Source organism: Mizuhopecten yessoensis, unplaced genomic scaffold, assembly GCF_002113885.1.
Source record: "Mizuhopecten yessoensis strain PY_sf001 unplaced genomic scaffold, ASM211388v2 scaffold716283, whole genome shotgun sequence".
NCBI lineage: Eukaryota > Metazoa > Mollusca > Bivalvia > Pectinida > Pectinidae > Mizuhopecten > Mizuhopecten yessoensis.
This window is the reverse complement of record NW_018480039.1, coordinates 23,461-43,674: the sequence shown is the minus strand read 5'-3', so window position 1 is coordinate 43,674 and position 20,214 is coordinate 23,461. Positions and strand designations below refer to the sequence as shown.

The 20,214-nt window shown below is 35.6% G+C and overlaps 1 protein-coding gene across 1 annotated transcript; it reads right to left on the bottom strand.

Moving 5' to 3' along the window:
* Positions 1-498: 498 nt before the first annotated feature.
* On the bottom strand, positions 499-6,384 carry LOC110442600. The gene is made up of 4 exons (XM_021486283.1): positions 6,281-6,384; positions 5,302-5,448; positions 3,365-3,462; positions 499-2,780 (listed from the first exon to the last, which is right to left on the bottom strand). Exons 2-4 carry the CDS (start codon positions 5,365-5,367, stop codon positions 1,829-1,831), a joined length of 1,116 nt encoding a protein of 371 aa, XP_021341958.1. The 5' UTR covers positions 5,368-5,448; positions 6,281-6,384; the 3' UTR covers positions 499-1,828.
* Positions 6,385-20,214: the final 13,830 nt, after the last annotated feature.

Genomic DNA, 20,214 nt, shown 5'->3' with positions numbered 1-20,214 from the left:
GTATGAATATTAGGTCCTACCAAGCAAATACTTGAGCCAAGTTTATAAAAGTTCAAGCAAATCAATGCAATAGAATATATAAAAAAAACTGTAATTGTCTTCAATCACATACATATTCAAGTTCACACATATATAGGTCAGTATGGTGGGAGATAAGTACTTTGCGACAATTTATGATAAATATATGTTTTTCAACATACATAAAAATACATGGTATGCAAAAAATCAGTATTTTACTTACGATTGTCCTTACAATCAATGTAATTTTTGTTTAGAACGCAATTTTTGTGTTTGATAAGAGTCAAAAGAAACAAGATATGTGTGCTCCTACTTGCTTCTAGTTACATTGGCCCTGCTGCTGTAGTTCTTTTTCATGTTCTCGGTAGACTTATCTAAATTGTTCTTCACCTTCGACTCATATGACTATCAGCTTATAAAGAATCTGAACCAGAGTCTACCTGCAATGTATTTTCTTTGATATGATCTTTCCTATTTTCTAAAAGAAAACACAGCTTGAATTCTAAAGTCATAAGCCTCACACAAAAACAAATCAATACAAATACAGTTGAGACAACATTATCCTGCCTACTTACAGGGGCGAGTTTAATATTTCATTGTGGAGACATTAATTGGCATTAATGCACTTGTTGGCAAAAGAAATTACCATATAGCGAGTTATTTTTATACATGTTTAATATTCACAATTTGAGCTAATGAGCAAACGGCAGGGATATGGTGGGCCTAGATCACTGCAGCTATGATAAGCATTAATAATAATTAAATAAAACACAAACCTTTATGGATTGAACTAGTGAAATTGTGGGTATTTAGATATTGCTAGAATAATAAGTATATGTCTGCTTAAATAAAAAGATTTCTAGCATCTAGTAGACCCCCAAATTTGAATTGCTATTTTTTTTCTACATCAACATTATGACGAAATTTCTAAAGGTTTTGGTTGGCCGAAAAACCCGCTGAATATGTACTTGCATCAGTATGATATAATCCACTGGCAGAAAGTAAACCTTGACTTTGTCCTTCATTTTATTTGCCACCTCCCTTATCAACAACAGTTATCAAGGTACCAGTTTTCTTCTTTTTCTTCATAATTTTCCTATAGATACTGAAAATAGGCTGGCAGTACAACAAGGCTGATAACAACATCTTTGATTTGTCTCCAAAAATTGGCTTGAAAAACATTCTAGCAAATGCCTAACAAACACTCACACTGTATATAATCAAAGTGTAGTGGTAACGATGACACTGCTACGATGTCCAAAAGACATCAGACACACAAGAAGACATCAGACATACACTTACATGTACAGTGTCTATACCTGATAGATACTGCAATGGACTGTTAACCGATTATAAACAGATAGCAGAAACCAGCCAACAGATGGATGTTCACGTGAATTCTTATCATCAACTTGACAAAGAGAATGAGAAATGAGAAGTTGATTATGAATATCCTTGAACATTTTGTCAGAACTCATAATACTAGACTGTGTACAACTGGTTTATCTTCCGTGTAACACAAGCTCTAGGACATAACATGCTAAAGTATTACTGGTTTAATTGTATAACGGGGAATTTTGGCACCACAAAATATTTTCCCTTCACCAGTTAAGTCTATTCCTCTAGTGTTTAAACCATCGGTCACAGTAAAAATACTTACGTAGCAACCTGTGTACTACTGTTCACTATCAAGGTAACATTATTCTCTGTACAGGGGCAACAAGGGCAAACAAAAGTGGTTAAACATCACATTAAGGACACTTTTAACGTATCTTAAGTTTCAAACATAAAATAAATACATGGAGTATCATTAGAATTTTGTTGAGTTTGTGTTTGGATTCTGACCATTAAACACAGCAATGTTGCTTCTGCGACTTGCGTCTGGCCTGAAGTCGCTCATGTCACTTGCTGTGGAGTTGGAAGGCGACTCAAGGTACGACTGAAAACCAGGCCGAGACCGCTGGTTTGAAAACATTTCAGTAAGAGTTCTGATATTGTAATTTTGCTGCACTGTCATATTTTCCTGAACCTCAGCAGGGATCTTCCAAGTTGTGACACCTTGGACATTTTGATAAAACAGTCTACCATAAGTACCTGGATCTTTACTTTTGTGTACAGTCCAACCTAAAGGCATGTCAGCCATTTCGCGAGGAATTCCACAGTCACAGCGGTCATTCTGCTTTAACACTTCTTTCAATCTCTCACTGATATCCTCCTCAACATTCCTGGGTGTAGAGTAATACAGACCCCCTGTCCTGTGACCTCCAGGAAGAGGGGCTGGCGGGCGGTCATCAGCCGTACCTGGGGAGGAAGGAAAAACTGTGTCGGGGAAGAACCCTTTCGGAGAATCCTGTGAAAAGCCTGCATGGTATCCTATCGGGGACATTGCTTGCATTGAGGAAGTTGCACTCAACAAAGAGGACTGGCTGCTGCCACTACCATGGCGACGTTGAAGAGTTGTTGGGCGTTCTGGGAGTGGGGGCCTGTCAGGAGGGGGAGGTGCAACAGTAAACGGAGGATGAAATGTACAGCTTGAGTTGGAGGAACTGTCGTCAGGAATGCTCCCTCTGGTGGAACGCAACACAGGGTTCAGGAACCGTACATGATTGACCTTCTCCAGATTCTTAACATCGTTTGTTCTGTAATAGTCCAGCAGATCTTGCAAATTGCAAAACTGCTTTTCCTTCACAAGGTAGTAGGTACGACAGCTGCCACTTTTGTCCACTATAATATTAGTATGTCGAATTGTCCTATCCTTGACACTGCAATACAAACAACCACATCTTTATTATTCCCTTCACTCTCATGTGACTAGTTGATACATAAATATGTTAACATAAGCTTGACCGTCCTCGATATCCAGGGGTTACGTTCACTTACGCTCTCTGCATGCCTGGAATATGTCATAGCAAAATTGAAGGTATGAAGATAGCTGTTTGATTGGTCCGAGTTCCAAAAAAACTGACCAATCGCTAGGCTGATACCTGTCCTTTGAAGATAACAAAGGAGAGGCACCTGACTTCAAAGCCTCTCAATTTATACCATTACGTGACCATGAGATTCTTTTGATGTACATCAAAGGATCAAACTAGTCACCTTGTCTCATCAACCTTGCTCAGCTTGCTACCACATATTCCAGGGGTGTAGAGAGTGAAAATGAGCGCAACCCCTAGACATCGAGGTTGAGGCTTGATAGCAGTCTAGCACTACACCGTGGCGTTCTGGGGCTGAAAGTATTCTACAATAATTTATCACTGAATATATTTACAAGTACTGACAGTTCAGCAAAAAAACACAATGAGGTTCTGGGACTTACAGTACTGACATAAGAAAATAAAATGCTTACACTACAGACACTGTGAGGTTCTGAGGGTTCTTAAAGCTTGGTCGCACCAGATACATCCCTGCTATACCCTTCGACTTCAGCTTCAGAAACTCTGCAACCTAGAACAATGGAACATATGGTGACATTACTCAATCTGTTCAAATATATTGCTACCGAACCTAAAAACCTGAATTAAAATATTAACGTTACACAATTTATTGAAAAATTACCCAGCTTCCTATACAGTTCATTCGTAATATATATGTAATTGTTATACATGTGTGATTCCTATACAGTTAAGTAAAGTTATGATTTATTTTACATGTGTATTCCCCCGTAGGGCTGTCACAATATATTGGAAAACAGGTATATCGCAATACATGGGTATATCATATCGTACCACAATACAGAGATGAAATATTGCTGTATCGCAATATTTTTCAAAAGCATATTTTTATGTATCTGCTTGATGGTTTAACTTTACAACTTGCTACAAATTCTAAAAGATATGCCAATAAGCATAAAACAGGCTTTTAATAGTTCAAATTGTGTAATCGATGGTTAGTTTAACAAAAATCTTAAATCTATGTAATCTATATTATAACAATTTATTATAAAATTGTGCACATCCTTCCTATGACAATATATCGGGATACGTATCGCAATATTCTGTCTTTCCGTAGTACAGAGTTATCTTCTCTTGGGAGCAGGTATTGATTGTTAAGTCATTGGTTTGTGTGAGAAAATTACGTCGTTTTCTCAAAAATTGATGACGTTACTCTCACAAACAAATGACGTTACAATCAATTCCTGCTCTCAAGAAAGGATAACTCTGCAATACGCAAAGACGGAATACCGGTATTAATTTTGTATTGCAATATATTGTGATACACTCTTGGAGTATTGTGACACCCCGAATTCCCTCTTTGTTCATTGTTAACCATCTTCTGGTCAATATTTCATAATGACTGGATCTCCGTGCTTACTTTGAAAATCGTGACTATGTCAGCCTTTGTGTGACTGAGAGTAATCTCCCTTGCCACTCATTACGTCAACTGGGCCGTTTTTGTTTAAACGGTTAAACCGGTCGGACCACAGTTGTTCGTTTATTAATTACGACCGGACCTAGTAATCTGATGCTGCTTTCAGGCGAGCCTTGACAAAGCCTTGCAAGGCCTGCCTAAATATTTGCAGGTCCGCCAGGATTTATACCCGAAATTGTTACATTTATTACTGTCAAACCGGTTGTTCTGCATAAATGAACAGACCCCTGGTGAAAATTATGCTGTTTAACATGTTTTGTCCATTCCTTTTTTTACACAGAGTAAACTCAACTGTGACCCCTATGCAATATACCTACATATTCGATAAATTCAGTCGAGTACTTGAGGTTGGTTGCATCGACAGTGCAAACACTACCTATAGAAACAAAAATAGAGCTGCACATGTATGTTTTAACCAGCTACAGAAGCCTTGATATTCACATCTGCCTGACATGTGCACCTCAAATAAAGGTAAATCATGATTGATTGATTGGTTTTACATCCGCTTCACTACCGAGTAGTTTGGTTATCCAGCAGACTTTATTGGATAGCCAGTATGTCATTCACACTTTAAAGGGATAAATTTCCTAAAAGTATTAAATACCTCGCATGTTACAATAGCAGTTTTACTCTGGAAATCAATTATCAGGAATTTACTTGATTTCTTACATGATAAATGTGTAATAGGACAAGTAATAGTGATAAAGATAGTGCCGTCGCTGGGGCTCGAACCTGCAACCCTTGGCTCTCCAGCTACAGCTAAGCTAAAGGGAAATTCCCTACAGCTGACGCATCTTTTACAAATGATTTTTTCCTATAACACTCATTTACCCCTGAAGACACATTTGAACCCTTCCAATACAATGGTTGGAATAGTTCATTATGAACTTTAAGTGGTGAATGAGTTAACCTTACCTCAGTGGTGTTCCTGAAGTTAGCAAAGTAGTAAGGCTTGCTGGGTATTACCTCCTCCTGCTGCATTGTGACAAGGTGGGTAAGCTACGAATCAACCGACGAGGTCACGTCCACCATCTCCGTAGCCCATTTCATTATTATGAACGTCTGCAATTTACAATGCACATACCATACCATTGGTATAAATTTTTTTCATATCATGTTTAAACTGGACTAAATAAAATAGATACATGCTAGAACCATCAATCCTCCTTCTCCTAAAATTGTTCAGTTATTTACTCCAAGGAAACAAATCTTTGCANGGGGGGGGAGGTCAGAGTAGCCAGAGACATATAAAGCCAGTATATACGTCTGTGGGGTAGCACTCATGTCCAAAACCTACAGTGGGTAGGTAATGAAAATGGAAAACCCAACAACTGTGTCGTTGAACGACATGAAATCATGTGTCGATATCAGTATTCTGGTCCCTGGTACTACAGGTAGGCATGCACATTTACCGTTATATATATTGTTGTCAAAGGCAAGGGAATCTATGATATCATAGTTAATATGTACAGCACGAGAAATTACAATAAACCATTTTTTTATTCAAGACATGTTGTAAATAATTTACATACTTTGTCAGATACGTATACCTGCGCTACTGGGCAATCTTCTTCCTCGTGTCAACAATCATAAAGATAGCAATGTAGGTAGAGGCAATGCTTTCTCAAATAAGTAAAACATCAGGATATAATTACAAACAGACAGTTTAATTGGCATTTTAGCATGTCTAATGAAAAATGGTTTATGCGACTGCGTCAAATCAAACTGAAACCAACTGACCAAAACATTGTTGAACGTTTCATATATCTGCAATTCACAGATTTTGTCTCGGGTCTTCGACACAGTATTTCTATCTAAGCATGATTAACCTACCTTAAATGCATATACATTTACTGAACAAACATACAAGTTGTGATAAATAGAGAACATTTACCTGTAGTTACACCTGTCTAGCAGGATGTAAAGCACCAGGAAGTTTAAAGCCTGGATTTGTTTACGCATGTGTACTGGGTTTTTCCTTGGACGACCTTACTAATTTACGCCTCTCGCCAAACGCACGAGAGCCCACATAGAAAAAAAATGTGGTAGGTAAATCTTGTACGCCGCTCCCGCTCACGTCCCAAAACCCCGTACCAAGCATATAGAGATATTTTAATATCTCATTTACGCGATCATTTATATTTTTTTATATAAAATTATACAATAATTTTAAACATTATTTTCTAAATGTGACAGTTACAAAAATGTCTATTTATTATCTAGTAATTTTGAAATTGACGATAATATGTAGTTCAAGGGGGTAAAACTTGTACGCCGCAGTCAACCGTGAAAATCACGGTTTTTCATATATAATTAGATATTGAGCGAAAATTTACATGTCATTTTCATATATATAGAATGAAATACCTTACTGTTTATAATTATGTAAGTTTCGTTGAAATAAACGACCTATTTCACATGAAATTCTGACTTTGTTGTGATCGCGGGTGTTTTGTTCACTCCCGACCCGTGCTAAGGGGACATCACTCTGTCAAGCTATGTCACTCTTAGCCATTCTATTGGAATGTTACCAGGCTAGCGCTCTGCGACGCTACATAAGAGCCCATTTTTTAAAAACTATATACATGTATATATAAGATTAATAATAGTACACAAAATAAGAATTCATGAACATCATTATGATTGCATTGGTTATCATTAGAAAAAAATTGTAATTCCATGTGAAATATGTCGTTTATTGCAACCAAACTTACATAATTATAAACAGTAGGGTATTTTGTTCTACCTGAAAACAACAAGTTATTTTTCTCTAAATATCTAATTATATATGAAAAACCGTGATTTTCACGGTTGACTGCGGCGTACAAGTTTTACCCCCTTGAAATACACATCATCGTCAATTTCTAAATAATGAGATAATAAAAAATAAAAATAAAAATTACACATTTAGAAAATAATGTTTGAAATTATTGTATAATTTTATAAAAAAATATAAATAAACGATCGCGTTAACGAGATATTGAAGTATCTTAATATTCCTGGTAAAGAGTTTTAGTCCGGGAGCGGCGTACAAGATTTACCTACACCAAAAAAATCCACTTGATTTATTTTTAATCGAAACATCCGACTCTTAGAGTACCGAAGCTAAACATTTTTTTTACTGGTAATCTACCAGATTTTTCAAATAACTATTTAAAAAAGCAAACATTTCATTTGTGCTAATATTTTTGTCGATGCCAACGACATCTGTAGGGTTCAAGTTCAAGTTCTTTATTGCTTTAAGTCGGTTGACTTATCAAATATAACATATATATACAAAACAATACAGAGACAACATACAATATGATACACACGCACATACACACACACCGTGGAGAGTGAACACTAACCAGCAATCAGCTCAGATCTCCTTTTGTTTGCTTGTATTAAAAATTTGCCAAGATTTCAAATGTCGGATAAATTCTCACAAGTAACAGTTGAATTGATTTATACATGCTTGTATGTCTTACATAATATTTCTTAATAAGTTTCAACCTTATATCAATATAGCAAGGACATTTTAAAATGAAATGGAACTCATCCTCGACATTATTCGGGTCACATACTGTACACAATCCGTTTTGTCTTTCAGCTCTATTATATCTGCCACACTCAATATTTAACTTATGTGCAGAAATTCGAATTTTACATATTTGTTTTAAATGATTTATATTTACAGGGTTTGAAAAATAATACTGGTGACCAAAATTACACACATATTGATACAATGCTCCTTTAGAAGAAGATAGATTTTTTTCAAAACATTCTTGTCTGAATATGTCACAAAGACGTTCTTTTATAATATGAAACGTGTTATTATTTAAACTGGAGGATTCCCATACATTTCCAAGACCAATCCTGTATAATTCTTGTTTTACACTCAATAACCAAATGTCATTATTACAAAGCATATCATCATAGCATGACCTTAGAATACAATTTCCTACATTTTTGGATAGTTTTATCCAATATTTGAATATTCGTAATTTTCTAACTATTTTCATGGGATATCTTCCAAGTTCATAATACACCATAACATTACTAGTTTTTTTTATGTAATCCTAATATTTGTTTGCAGAATCTCACATGCAATTTTTCGACATCTGGTGCGGCATGGAATCCCATACTTCTGCTCCATAACTGAAAACACTATTTACATAAGTATCAAATACAGACAATTGAGTTTCTATATTAAAATAATTTTCCTTACAAACATTTAAAAATGCAAACAAAGCTTTTCTCCCCTGGTCAGCAACATGCTTTTGAGTTTGTCTAAATTTTCCGTTAAAATTCAATAGTACACCAAGGTTATTGAATTGATCGACACCATCCAATTTATTTCCTTCGTAAAACCATATTGCATTTCCCCTTAATATCCCTCCATTTCTTAACACGACAATTTTTGTTTTCCCAGTATTTACGGTCAAATCCCATTTTTTGGTATAATTTGCAAGAGAGTCTAACATTGTTTGCAAACCCTCTGGTGTTTCAGATATAATCGCCATATCATCTGCATACATAAGTAAAAACATATTGATATCCTGTATTTCAATAGATGGAGAATTATCTGATAAAAACTGCTTTTCACAATCATTTACATATATAGCAAACAAAAGGGGTGATAATATTTCCCCCTGAAATAATCCGTTTTCAATATAAAAAATTCGGAGAGAGTACCATTATATTTAACACAACATTTCACGCTTTTATATAATGATCTGATCACTTTAAGAAGTTTACCTTCTACACCTTCTTTGATCATTTTATACCATAAATTCTGTCTGTTAATAAAATCAAACGCTTTTGTATAATCTATAAAACAACATTAGAGACGTTTTTTCTTTTTTAAAGTACGATTAATTAAAGATTGTAAAGCGAAAATGGCGTCTATAGTAGAAGCGTTTTTTCTTAATCCAAACTGGGCGTCTGTTACTTTATTATATCTCATTTCAAACGATAGCAGTAAAAAGTTTACCAGCACAACTTAACAAGGTGATACCTCTATAGTTGTCCGATATTAATGTCACCTTTTTTAAAAACAGGAACTATATTACCAAATAACAATAAACATGGCATTAAAATATCTTTGCAAATAATAAAATATTCATTAGAAATTCCATCTTGTCCACAAGCTTTGTTAGCTTTAAGTTTTTTAATAGCAGCCAGAATCTCCATCTCAGTTATTTCTATATCTAGTTCATGAGGAAGTAGATCCTCCGACTTCACGTCATAATCATTATAAAAGTCGGATATATCCCTGTCTATCGCGTGCTCACCAGATCCCAATGAATAAAAGTGATGGTAAAAATCTTCTACATTTAAATCCACATTTAAATTTTGTTTACGTTTCCTTAACGTTTTGTAAAAAGTTCGCGGGTTGTACTTTCTTAAATAATTTAACATGTCTCATTGCTGACATTTATACTCTCTTTTTAACTTATATTCAAGTTTCTTATACATTTTTTTATTTACTAGTGATTCTCTATTCACATTAGATTTACAAACATTAAAAGTATACAATGCATATTTATAATCTCTATATCGTTGTTTACAGGAATCCGTAAACCATGGCTTATCTCCCTTGATAGCATTAGTCTGCTTACCTGTGCCTTTATGTATGGTTGTTTGGGTACAATAAGGAACAATTAACTGATTTAAAATACTTGTAAAATTGTTAACACATGCATCAATTCCTTCTTGGTCACATTCAGTAGTATCACATGACTGTATTAGCCTATCAATGTTTTCTAGCAATAACTCACAAATTGTATTATTATTTTCTTCATTCCATCTTATACTTGTTTGTCTCTTGTCATTTGAATTGTTACTTAGTTTTTCATTTTCAACTCCTTTACAATTATTACACAATGAAAAAGTAACCGGTCTTCATTCCATCTTATACTTGTTTGTCTCTTGTCATTTAAATTATGACTTTGTTTTTCATTTTCAACTCCTTTACAATTATTACACAATGAAAAAGTAACCGGTGCGTGATCAGAAAAGGGACTAAACTCACCTGTCTTCAATGTTTTGATAAAATCTACCCTTATTGTCTTGAACTTAAACATAATCAATAAGACTAGTTCCGTTTCTATTATAGACTGTCATATCTCCCTTAGGATACCAGGAGGTCTACCATTAACAATTCTAAGACAGGTTGTTTTACAAACATCTAATAACTGTCTACCAGACTGATTTACATGTTTATCTACGTTAAACCGTTTGGGCATCTTTACATCTGGTATATATAATTAAAAATATTTGATAACATATCAGCAGAAAATTCTCCTATGCGATCAAATCTAATAAAATCATCAGCCTCACCAGTTCTTCTATTAAAATCACCCATGACAACGATATCACCATGTGTATGGTATTTAGATACACATTCTTCTAGACATATGAATGGATCTATATCATTTTTTATGTGGGAAGTAACATGCAAATATATAAGTATCATGTTTAGTCTCAATTTCGCCAATGCATTTCAACTTCAAAATTACAATGCAATCTAAAACATTTTCAACAAATGTACAACTTTCACTCAATCCATCTTTAACACAAATTATAATCCCACCCCTTTTGCATTGATACGAGGAAATGAATATATAAAATAACCAGGCAGTGATATATCTTCGTCCGGTTTAACCTAGCACTCATATAGACAAATTATATCATAGATATTTACACTTTCAACACATTTCGGATCTTAAAGTTTGTCACATACTGACCTACAAATATTCCTTACCATAATTGTCACACTCTCCTGCCTGTCCTATGTACATTGACCGCTCTCACCCGGTTTACCTTTACTGAATGGAGGTTTTCCAGAGGAAACCTCAACAGGCTGTGGTTCCTTGACCGACAACTGCCCATCACAGACGGAAGTACTACAGGGTGCGCTTCCGCTGCTAACTGACTCAATGAATGGCACTTCTGTGGTGCTTGCTCGCTTTCCCTACCCAAAAAAGTAGCTAACCCCTCACCTATATGTGGTTGCTTAGCGACAGCACCAGTGGGCCTCCTTTCCTCGATTGACAGCTGACCACAACTGCCAGGAGTACTAGGAGACACACTTAACCATTTCTCAAACTGGCCACTGACCATCCCCCGTGGAACCATATTGACGGGACTCCGTTCCTCGACCGACAGCTGACCACCACTGCCAGGAGTAGTAGGAGACACATTTAGCCATTTATCTAACTGGCCACTGCCAATCCTCAGTGGAACCATATCAACAGGCCTCCGTTCCTCGACTGATAGCTGACCACCACTGCCAGGAGTACTAGGAGGCACACATGAATAGCCACTGTTCCTTCCTTCTGTCACAGCACAATTGTTAGGGAGTGAATACTCACAACCTTGCTGTCCTCTCCAACAGACGGCACCACCTACCGCCCCCGTTCCACAACTGGATGGCCAGGAGTACTGGGATAGGCACTGTATACATGGTTACCGTATGAATCACCTCGACGCTACCTGGTTGCTGATGGAGTAGAGATGTGGCCCGAGGGTGTGGACGGGTTACGTGTCCTTTTCCAGCCAAGTTTACTAGGTAGGAGTCTGGACCACCTCACTGAATGACATTCGCTTTTTCGTATTATGTCCAGCTGGCTCGATGTACAATTCTCCATCTATGAAAAGTCGGTCTCTGACCAACTTCAGTTTATGTCTGCCCCTCCTGTAATGTTTGGCCACTGGGTACAGGCGTTTCCTCCTAACCTGAACCTAATTTGGAAATTGTTCATTTATTCCAAAATGTGACCCTCGCAGCAACCCCGCCTTATCTCTGACCAGTTCTAGGTCCTTATAGTACACAAACACTACCACGATTGGCCTAGGTTTTCCTGTGAACCTTTTTCCAACTCTGTGTACATTAGCCAGGTCCACAAACTTGCTTATTTTCAAAACGTTATGAAGAAAATCTCTCAGTTTGTCCTCTGTGTCTCCTCTATATGACTCTGCTAGGCCATGCAAAATTAAGTTCCGTTTCATAGATCTACACTGTAGGTCTTCTAGTCTTTCCCCCAGTTCCTCCTGGATCTCTAGTGCCTTCATTAACACTATCTCTGAACACATGTTTTGTTAACATGTGTATTATACATGTGTGTAGATCAAGACAGTTTTATCTTTTCCCTACCAAAAACGGGAATGTACCTGTGAAGTGTAGGGGAAAAATCTATCTTCATCTACCTCGATCAAGACAGCTGACACGCGCTATTACGTCACAGACAACGCACATCTTTCAACATGACATGTGACCCTGTGCACTTTTAGCAAAACCGATTACATCATCACTTTTTTCACACATGTATAATACACATATTAACAAAAAATGGCAAGCTCAGCATTCCGATAGTTCAAAATAGGCAAATGTGTTGCCGAAGGAAAAAATGGTGAAAAGAGAAGAATTGTTGATGAATTTAATTGATGATAGTTCGGTGCATTGGGGTCAAAAATACAACTTCGCAGTGAAGGTATTTTTTACGGTATGAAAATGTGGGTGAAAAATAATCAATCACGACAGAGATATCTCAACCCTCGGGATGAGGTTTAGCATATATAGCACCTATTTTCTAGGTTTAGCACTCGGCTACTAAATATCTCTGTCTACATCACACAGGAGTGATAGATTCTATTATTCAGCGACATCACAAGCGAAATGTCCAATGTCGAGAATATTGTTAAACACTTCAGACACACGTGTACACTGACATGCCAGTAAAACTCGTGTCTTTATACCATTGGAAACTTAAAACTAACTCTAGTGAGATAAACATAAAAAACAGCCACCTCTTTCTATCCAATGACATTTTGTATGGATTGTGACCATTCTCGTTTGATACTGATATACTGAGTCAAAAATGATAACGCATATATCTGCCTCATTGCTCAAGAATGTTATATTTTGTTAACTGACATAATTCATTCAACTTCTGAGTACTGCTACATAATCAGATGATTGTTTCTGATTTAATTTTGAAATACCGACCTCTATGTATCTGCTGACATTATAACAACACTTTATGTTAAATAATGTATTTCCGTGTTAAAAGTAAGAAGATGTTACAAGTTGTGTCCATTTTTTTTTATTATATCCAATAAAATATGTAAAAAGTAAACGACTATGTCAAGGATATTTCCTACGTCTGGCTACAGGTTCATTTTATCATTTATAGCCGAAACACGGTCGACTATTGTTTGTGCGCATGTACAGACGTCACGAGTTCTGTGTAATACTATCCACTTTTAATTAAGCCGACCCAATTTAACGGAGTTTAAACATGAACCATAATCAAATCATTACATGTTGCTCGTCCCCGAGAAGCCTATATGTACATGTATACAGAGAGTATTGCTGTTCTATTTCATGTCAGGTAGACCGGTCGTTGGTACAGGAATCACAGGGAAAGGGGTTTGCGTCGGTTATTGTGTAACGGTGTCATTATTGACAATGTATTGTTCATATTATTTAGTTGTTTTTATCAAAACTTAATAGGTGCAACTTGTATACGAGCACTTGTCATATTTATATATATATATGACAGTGATCTATTTTTAGTTTAGACGTACACCTGTTCGACAGGTGTCAGGGGTTATCGTATTTATATAGTGGTCAGTGCGCGGCTGCGCAGCGAGTCGCGCTTGTGTTAAGTTGTATTTACACCTGTACAAGTTGTTAGCCTGTGTGGACGGAATTCTAAACTTGCACTGTTTTGATCTTTTTGACTACAGAACACAATAATTTATTTGAATAGCCCTAAATTCCACATACGCTGTACAGGGTTGTCTCCCTTGGATCAAAGACTCTCTTCCATTTGAAGAGGGTCTTACGACCAGGGAATAAATGATATTGAAAGAAAGAAGGTGTTGATCATTGTTGGACAAGAACCTTTAAGCCACGAAGTGTTTTGTCTTTTCTATCATTTAAATATTTTCGTGCAAAATTGGGTTTACACATTAATAAGTTATTTCTCACTTCAACGTTTTCCTTTTTTTTCCATTTACGAAATTTAGTCAAAATTCAAAGAATATATTTAGGTCTTTTTCTTCTACTTCTATTTTCGTAACCGAAATATGTGGTTACATCTTGGAGATTCCGATGTGCCGATATTGTGCTCTTAGCCTTATGTAAAATGTGAACTCTCAGAAAACCCCTTACCGGGGGGCCCCGGCGCCCCTTCCGACAATCGACAATCTCTGTCCTCCTAGTTCCCTCCCAATGTCTCTCTCTTTTAAACGGCACCCTATATTTCTCAACGTTCATTGTAGATCCACATTATTATTGGACTTATTTTCCACATTGATAGCTTTTGTATGTATATAAGGATTTTTCGGTCGAATTTACCCTCCGACATTAATAAAGACGGAGGGTAAATTCGCTCTAGATGGGTGTGTCACGTCAACGCAGCAAATCAAATAATCAACTTCAGTTTTTAACCGCACACATTAAAACGCAACTAAGATATTTTCAGAAAAGGGAATTCTATTTTATTTATTCACCAATCTCGGTGTTTCACATGAGCGGCATGAGCGAATGACAAAGGCGTGCAAGATATAAAGTGCTCGAATTTACCGCGTGATCGAAGTTATCCGACTTTCCCCTAATATCTAAGATTCGCTATTAATCGGGTGCGTATACCGGAGTCCAAATAGTGATAAAGACAAGTATGAAATACTTCTAAATCTTTTAAATAATGTTATCTCTAAAGACAATGGCTACTTGCATATCATGATAATGGGAGACTTTAATTTTCCAAAAATAACCTGGCAGTCTTGGAATAAAACATCGGACCAGAAGAGTGATAATTTTAAAGAGAATTTAAGAGATTTTTTTTTTATCTCAGCATGTAGTTAAGAATACAAGATCGAGGATCGGGAGCGGACCTAGTATTTTAGATCTTATTATAACTAACATAGAAGAAATTGTCACGGATATTAGATATAAGAGTCCCCTGGGTCATAGTGATCACTTGGTACTCGAGTACAGCTTTGTCTGCTATGGAAACATTAGTCACGTTAATAAATCAAGCCTAATTATGAAAAGGTGGACTTCAAAAATATGATGAAGGATATGGGCGACATCTTACCAAACGGTGATTCTAATCACACGTATGAGCAATTCCTTGAAATTCTATCGGCTTGTATAACCAGAGACGAATATATTACAATAAATTGTAATATACACGTTTCTGGTATAATTAAACACGTTCCAATATCGAAACGTGGCAAGGCAAATACATGTATTCCCCTTGGAAAAATAACTATAGTGGGTAAGATCAAACAAAAACACAGATTTTGGTAAAGATTTACGGAAACCAGAAATGAAGAAACGTACAGAACTTATACTAAATGTCGCAATCAAGTGAAAATCATGTTGAGGAGGTCAAGGCAAACTATCGACAAAGGCATTTCCAATGATGCTAAACAAAACCCTAAAGAAAGATCCTTTACAGATCAGGATAAAGCGGAGGTCCTGGCTGACGTTTTGAAGTGTATTTACAGCAGAACCTATCCGACAGGTACCTATACTCGAACCAAGGCGTCTTAATATGGAATTTCAAGATAATGATATAACAGAACAAAGTGAACGAAAGGAACTATTAAAGTTAAATCCAAGTAAATCTCAGGGTCCCGATATGGTGCATCATAGATTGTTAAGAGAATTAGCTAATTCAATATGTAAACCGTTGACAACTATTTTCAATACCGCCGTTCAACAAGGAACTGTCCCTCAATTATGGAAAATGATAAATATAGCCGCTCTATTGTTTTTAAAAAAGGTGATTGATCAGACTTGGGAAACTATATACCAGTAAGTCTGACAAGCGTTGTTAGTAAAACTATGGACTGATCACTACGAAGTAAAATGGTGTTGTATATTTCTCAAGGAAAACTCGTGGACACCGTAAAAAAATACACAAACAACATTGACATTAAAATATTAGAAAACACTACTTTACTCAAAGAATAATTGATAGCTGGAATAGTCTCCCACAAGATGTTATTTCATCTTGTAAAGTATTTGACTCTGAGAAAAACTTATGGAAAGATCTTAGGTTGATGTATAAGCATACAGCGTCTTATGTATAGGCTTATTTTATGTTTACCACAATGTATTTCAAATTATATATTGATGTGGATATAGAGGTAGTCCGAAATATTCTGACGTTTTATCGACTTTTTTCATATCGGTCTGTCGTCGATTATCGACAGACCAATATGAAAAAAGTCGATAAAACGTCAGAATAATTCGGACTAATATAGAGGCAGCAATGCCTGCGTCCACTAATATCTTACTAAATCCTGTTAAAGATGTTAGAAAAGCATCCGTATACACCCAATAAATATATCATTAAATATAATAATCTGTTCGAATTTCAATCCGGATTTAGACAAAAACATTCCTGTCAGACAGCTTTAACCGTGTTGATTAATCGGTGGATATTTGCTGTAGACTCCGGTAATCACGTCTATAGACTCCGGTAATCACGTAAGGGTTTTATTTATTGATTTCAGTAAGCCTTTGATATGGTTGATTTTGATATCTTGTTAAAGAAATTAAGTAGATACCATTTCTCATATCATACACTGCTATGGTTTGAATCTTACCTGCATGATAGATATCAACTGTATCTATAGATCTATAGACCAGGTAATGTCATCCTGTGAAATGGTGAAGTCGGGAGTCCCACAGGGAACTATTCTCGGTCCGGTCTTATTCCTTTTATAAATAAAGGGCAAACTGATCCTTTTTCAGACGCTGCAACGATATCCTATCAGTCTGACTCAATCACAAATATCGCCACATACCTCAATAATATATGTTCTAAATTAAGTGATTGGTCCACTCAAAATAACATGAAAATATACGAAAACAAAACAAGAACAATCGTCTTTTCAACTAAAAAGAAACTATCGCAGTTTTCCCTAGACGATATCAACATAGAAATCAATAATAAAAGAATCGCCAGTGTCGAATTACAAAAACTTTGTAAGTATCGTTATTCAAAGAGACTTAACATCACATCGAGCACGTAGTATCAAAATTGAATGTACTTTTAAGTCTTTTATGTGGAATTTAAAAATATATTGATCTTAATACAAGAAACAAAATTCTATTCTATAAGACATATATGCAACCACATGCTGACTACTGTTGTACAACCTGGGGAAATACTACAGTCAATAATTTAAATAGTATACTCAAAATACAAAAACGCATTGCTCGTGTAATTTTTTATTGTTCCAAGAACTTGACTTGATTCTCGATCATCTACTGTAAATAATTTATTCATATGTCGTCCCAACTCCGAACTGTTTCAAAAGACATTCCAATATTCGGGCGCAATCATATCCCGCAGAAATAAAATTATCAAAGACTCTGAAACTTTTCAAAAGTCAATATATACGTTAATATTGCTGTTAATATTTCCCATTATATTCAAGAAATACTTTCTTGAGATTTGTTATAAATATTCGATATTCTATTGTAATATTTTACATGTATACCTGTTGTTGTTTTTCTGACTGCATTGTTACCATACATATATATGTACATGTATGTATGTCGAGGACCTTTTGGAAGGTATATAATGTAGGTACGATCCTAAGAGGTGATCCTTTTAAAATACAGTTATTCTTATTATTATTATTATTATTATCCAGGGGAAAAAAATCAAAGGTAAAAATATATTCAAGTATTTTAAAAGTAATCAGCGAAAGACTTGGGATGTCTTATAGGGAAGCATGTAAGTATTTTGAATTATATACAACTTGTGGATCTCACCAAACTTGGATTTATGTAGAAAGAAGAAACCAAGTTGTTCTAACGACAAGCCGTGCATATATTTGTTCCTTTGGATGATGCCGAAGGGGCCATATTCAATAGACTTTTAGCCTGCATTCCTCCACCCACCCTCCTTTTTTCGATATCTTCAGGCAAACGTCTGTTATAATTGAAGAAAAGTCAGTCACTGTAACCATTTGAAATAGTGATTTTATAACAATTATCTTGTACATGTTGCTGACTTACCAGTGACATTCGGTCAGTGCTTGATGACCAGACAGGCCTTCATCTTTCTACTCCTCATATTATAGGTACTATCAAAGGAAACACAAGCTTGGAGGCTCGGAAATATTTCACTTCAGCTCTGTGTCGTTAAGGTCATAGGGAGCTTCAATAATTGGGGATTGAGTTTCTGCAAAAATAATTGAATTCTATTCTTCTTCACTTTCAATCCCAATTTCCTTTTTCTTCAACAATTATTGTATAAAGGTAGGAACCTCTCCATTTTAGACTCAAACAATAGGGCTCAGGTTATACCAGTTTGTTATAAAATAAATGACCCCCATACGATGCCATTACAAACCAGTTAGTATTTTAAATTCCTTTCCATTTCTTTAAAGGATTATTCACGATCAAGTTATCACATTATATCACGTGCTATGTTTACCCTTACCTGGCTGTGTATATCCGTTTTTGGATGCCACTCAACACTTCTGCATTTCGATGAGGCCTGGGGTCAGGATTAAGAATTTCGACAAGAACCGTTATGGTACAGTCCTCAACGATCTGTCCAAGACATTTAACTGTCTACTGTGTTTACTGGAGATGGATCTACATAAGTTGCAAAAGTTTCCAAATCCAATTTCAACAATTGTGTATTGCTTTACATCATTCTGTAAATGAAAGAAAAAGAAGAAAAAGAAACAAAATAAAGTTTATATTAACTGTGTACTCCTAAACCTGATGGCGAGGAATCTGAGACATTATGGGCTAGAGAATGGTGGAATAAACCTCACTCCTAAATGGTAATATTAATGACGCGAAGGTTTCGTACTGTAAAGTCCCGAGCGTTTTCTATTATATTTCTATTTTCAAACACTCAAATTTCGAACAAACATAATGTGTAAAATGCTCGGCATTATGGAACACTTCCATTGAAAAGAGCATTAACAAAAAATTCAAAACCGTGACAGTGGTGATATACTCGTGTGACACGTGGTGTCCTTGACAGTGTACCTAAACGACCATAGCTGTTTATATAACTTAAAGTACAAACAAACCAAACTAATCGAAAATCAATTTCAAAATTGTGCAAATATTTATTACTTAATTCTCATACATGATCGATGCTACTCACCGTTCTCACAATGATCTAAGTAGGTTAGCAGCTGTGTTCATTCCAAAATGAACGATATGTACGCTTCGTTTTAACAATTTTGCGGTTGTATTTCCTGTTTTCTTATATATATTTAAGTTTTTCAAAGCTAAAACTGATAGACCAGTTTGCAGACATCTAGCTTTACAAATATATAGTTTAATGATAAGAAGTACTAAATTATCAACATTGTTTTTTCTATCATAGAAACCAAAGATAAAAGATTCTTTATTAAAAGCAAATGGAATTAATAACACATCTAGCAATGATTCAAAATCTGTTAAAAACACTTGTACTTCTTTACATTCCCATAATGCATGAACTATAGTTTCTGTGTCAGTTTTACAATGAAAACAATATGGACTATTAACAAGACCTATTTTATAAAGATATGAATTAGTAGTTAAAATCTGTTGATTGATTCTAAATTGAAGCCACTGTAGTTTTGTGTTTTTACTAATTTTGAAGGGAATGGTATAGATTTTCTTCCATATCTCTGTGTTAAATTCAAATATTTCCTCCCACTTCTTTCTACCGGTAGATATTGTATTATTTTGGCATAGAACATGGTAAAAGTCTTTAGTTCCTTTTTTGTGTTTAAGAAAAATTTCCAAATTAATTGGGATATATGGATAATCTACATTCAAATTAGAAACATCCTCAT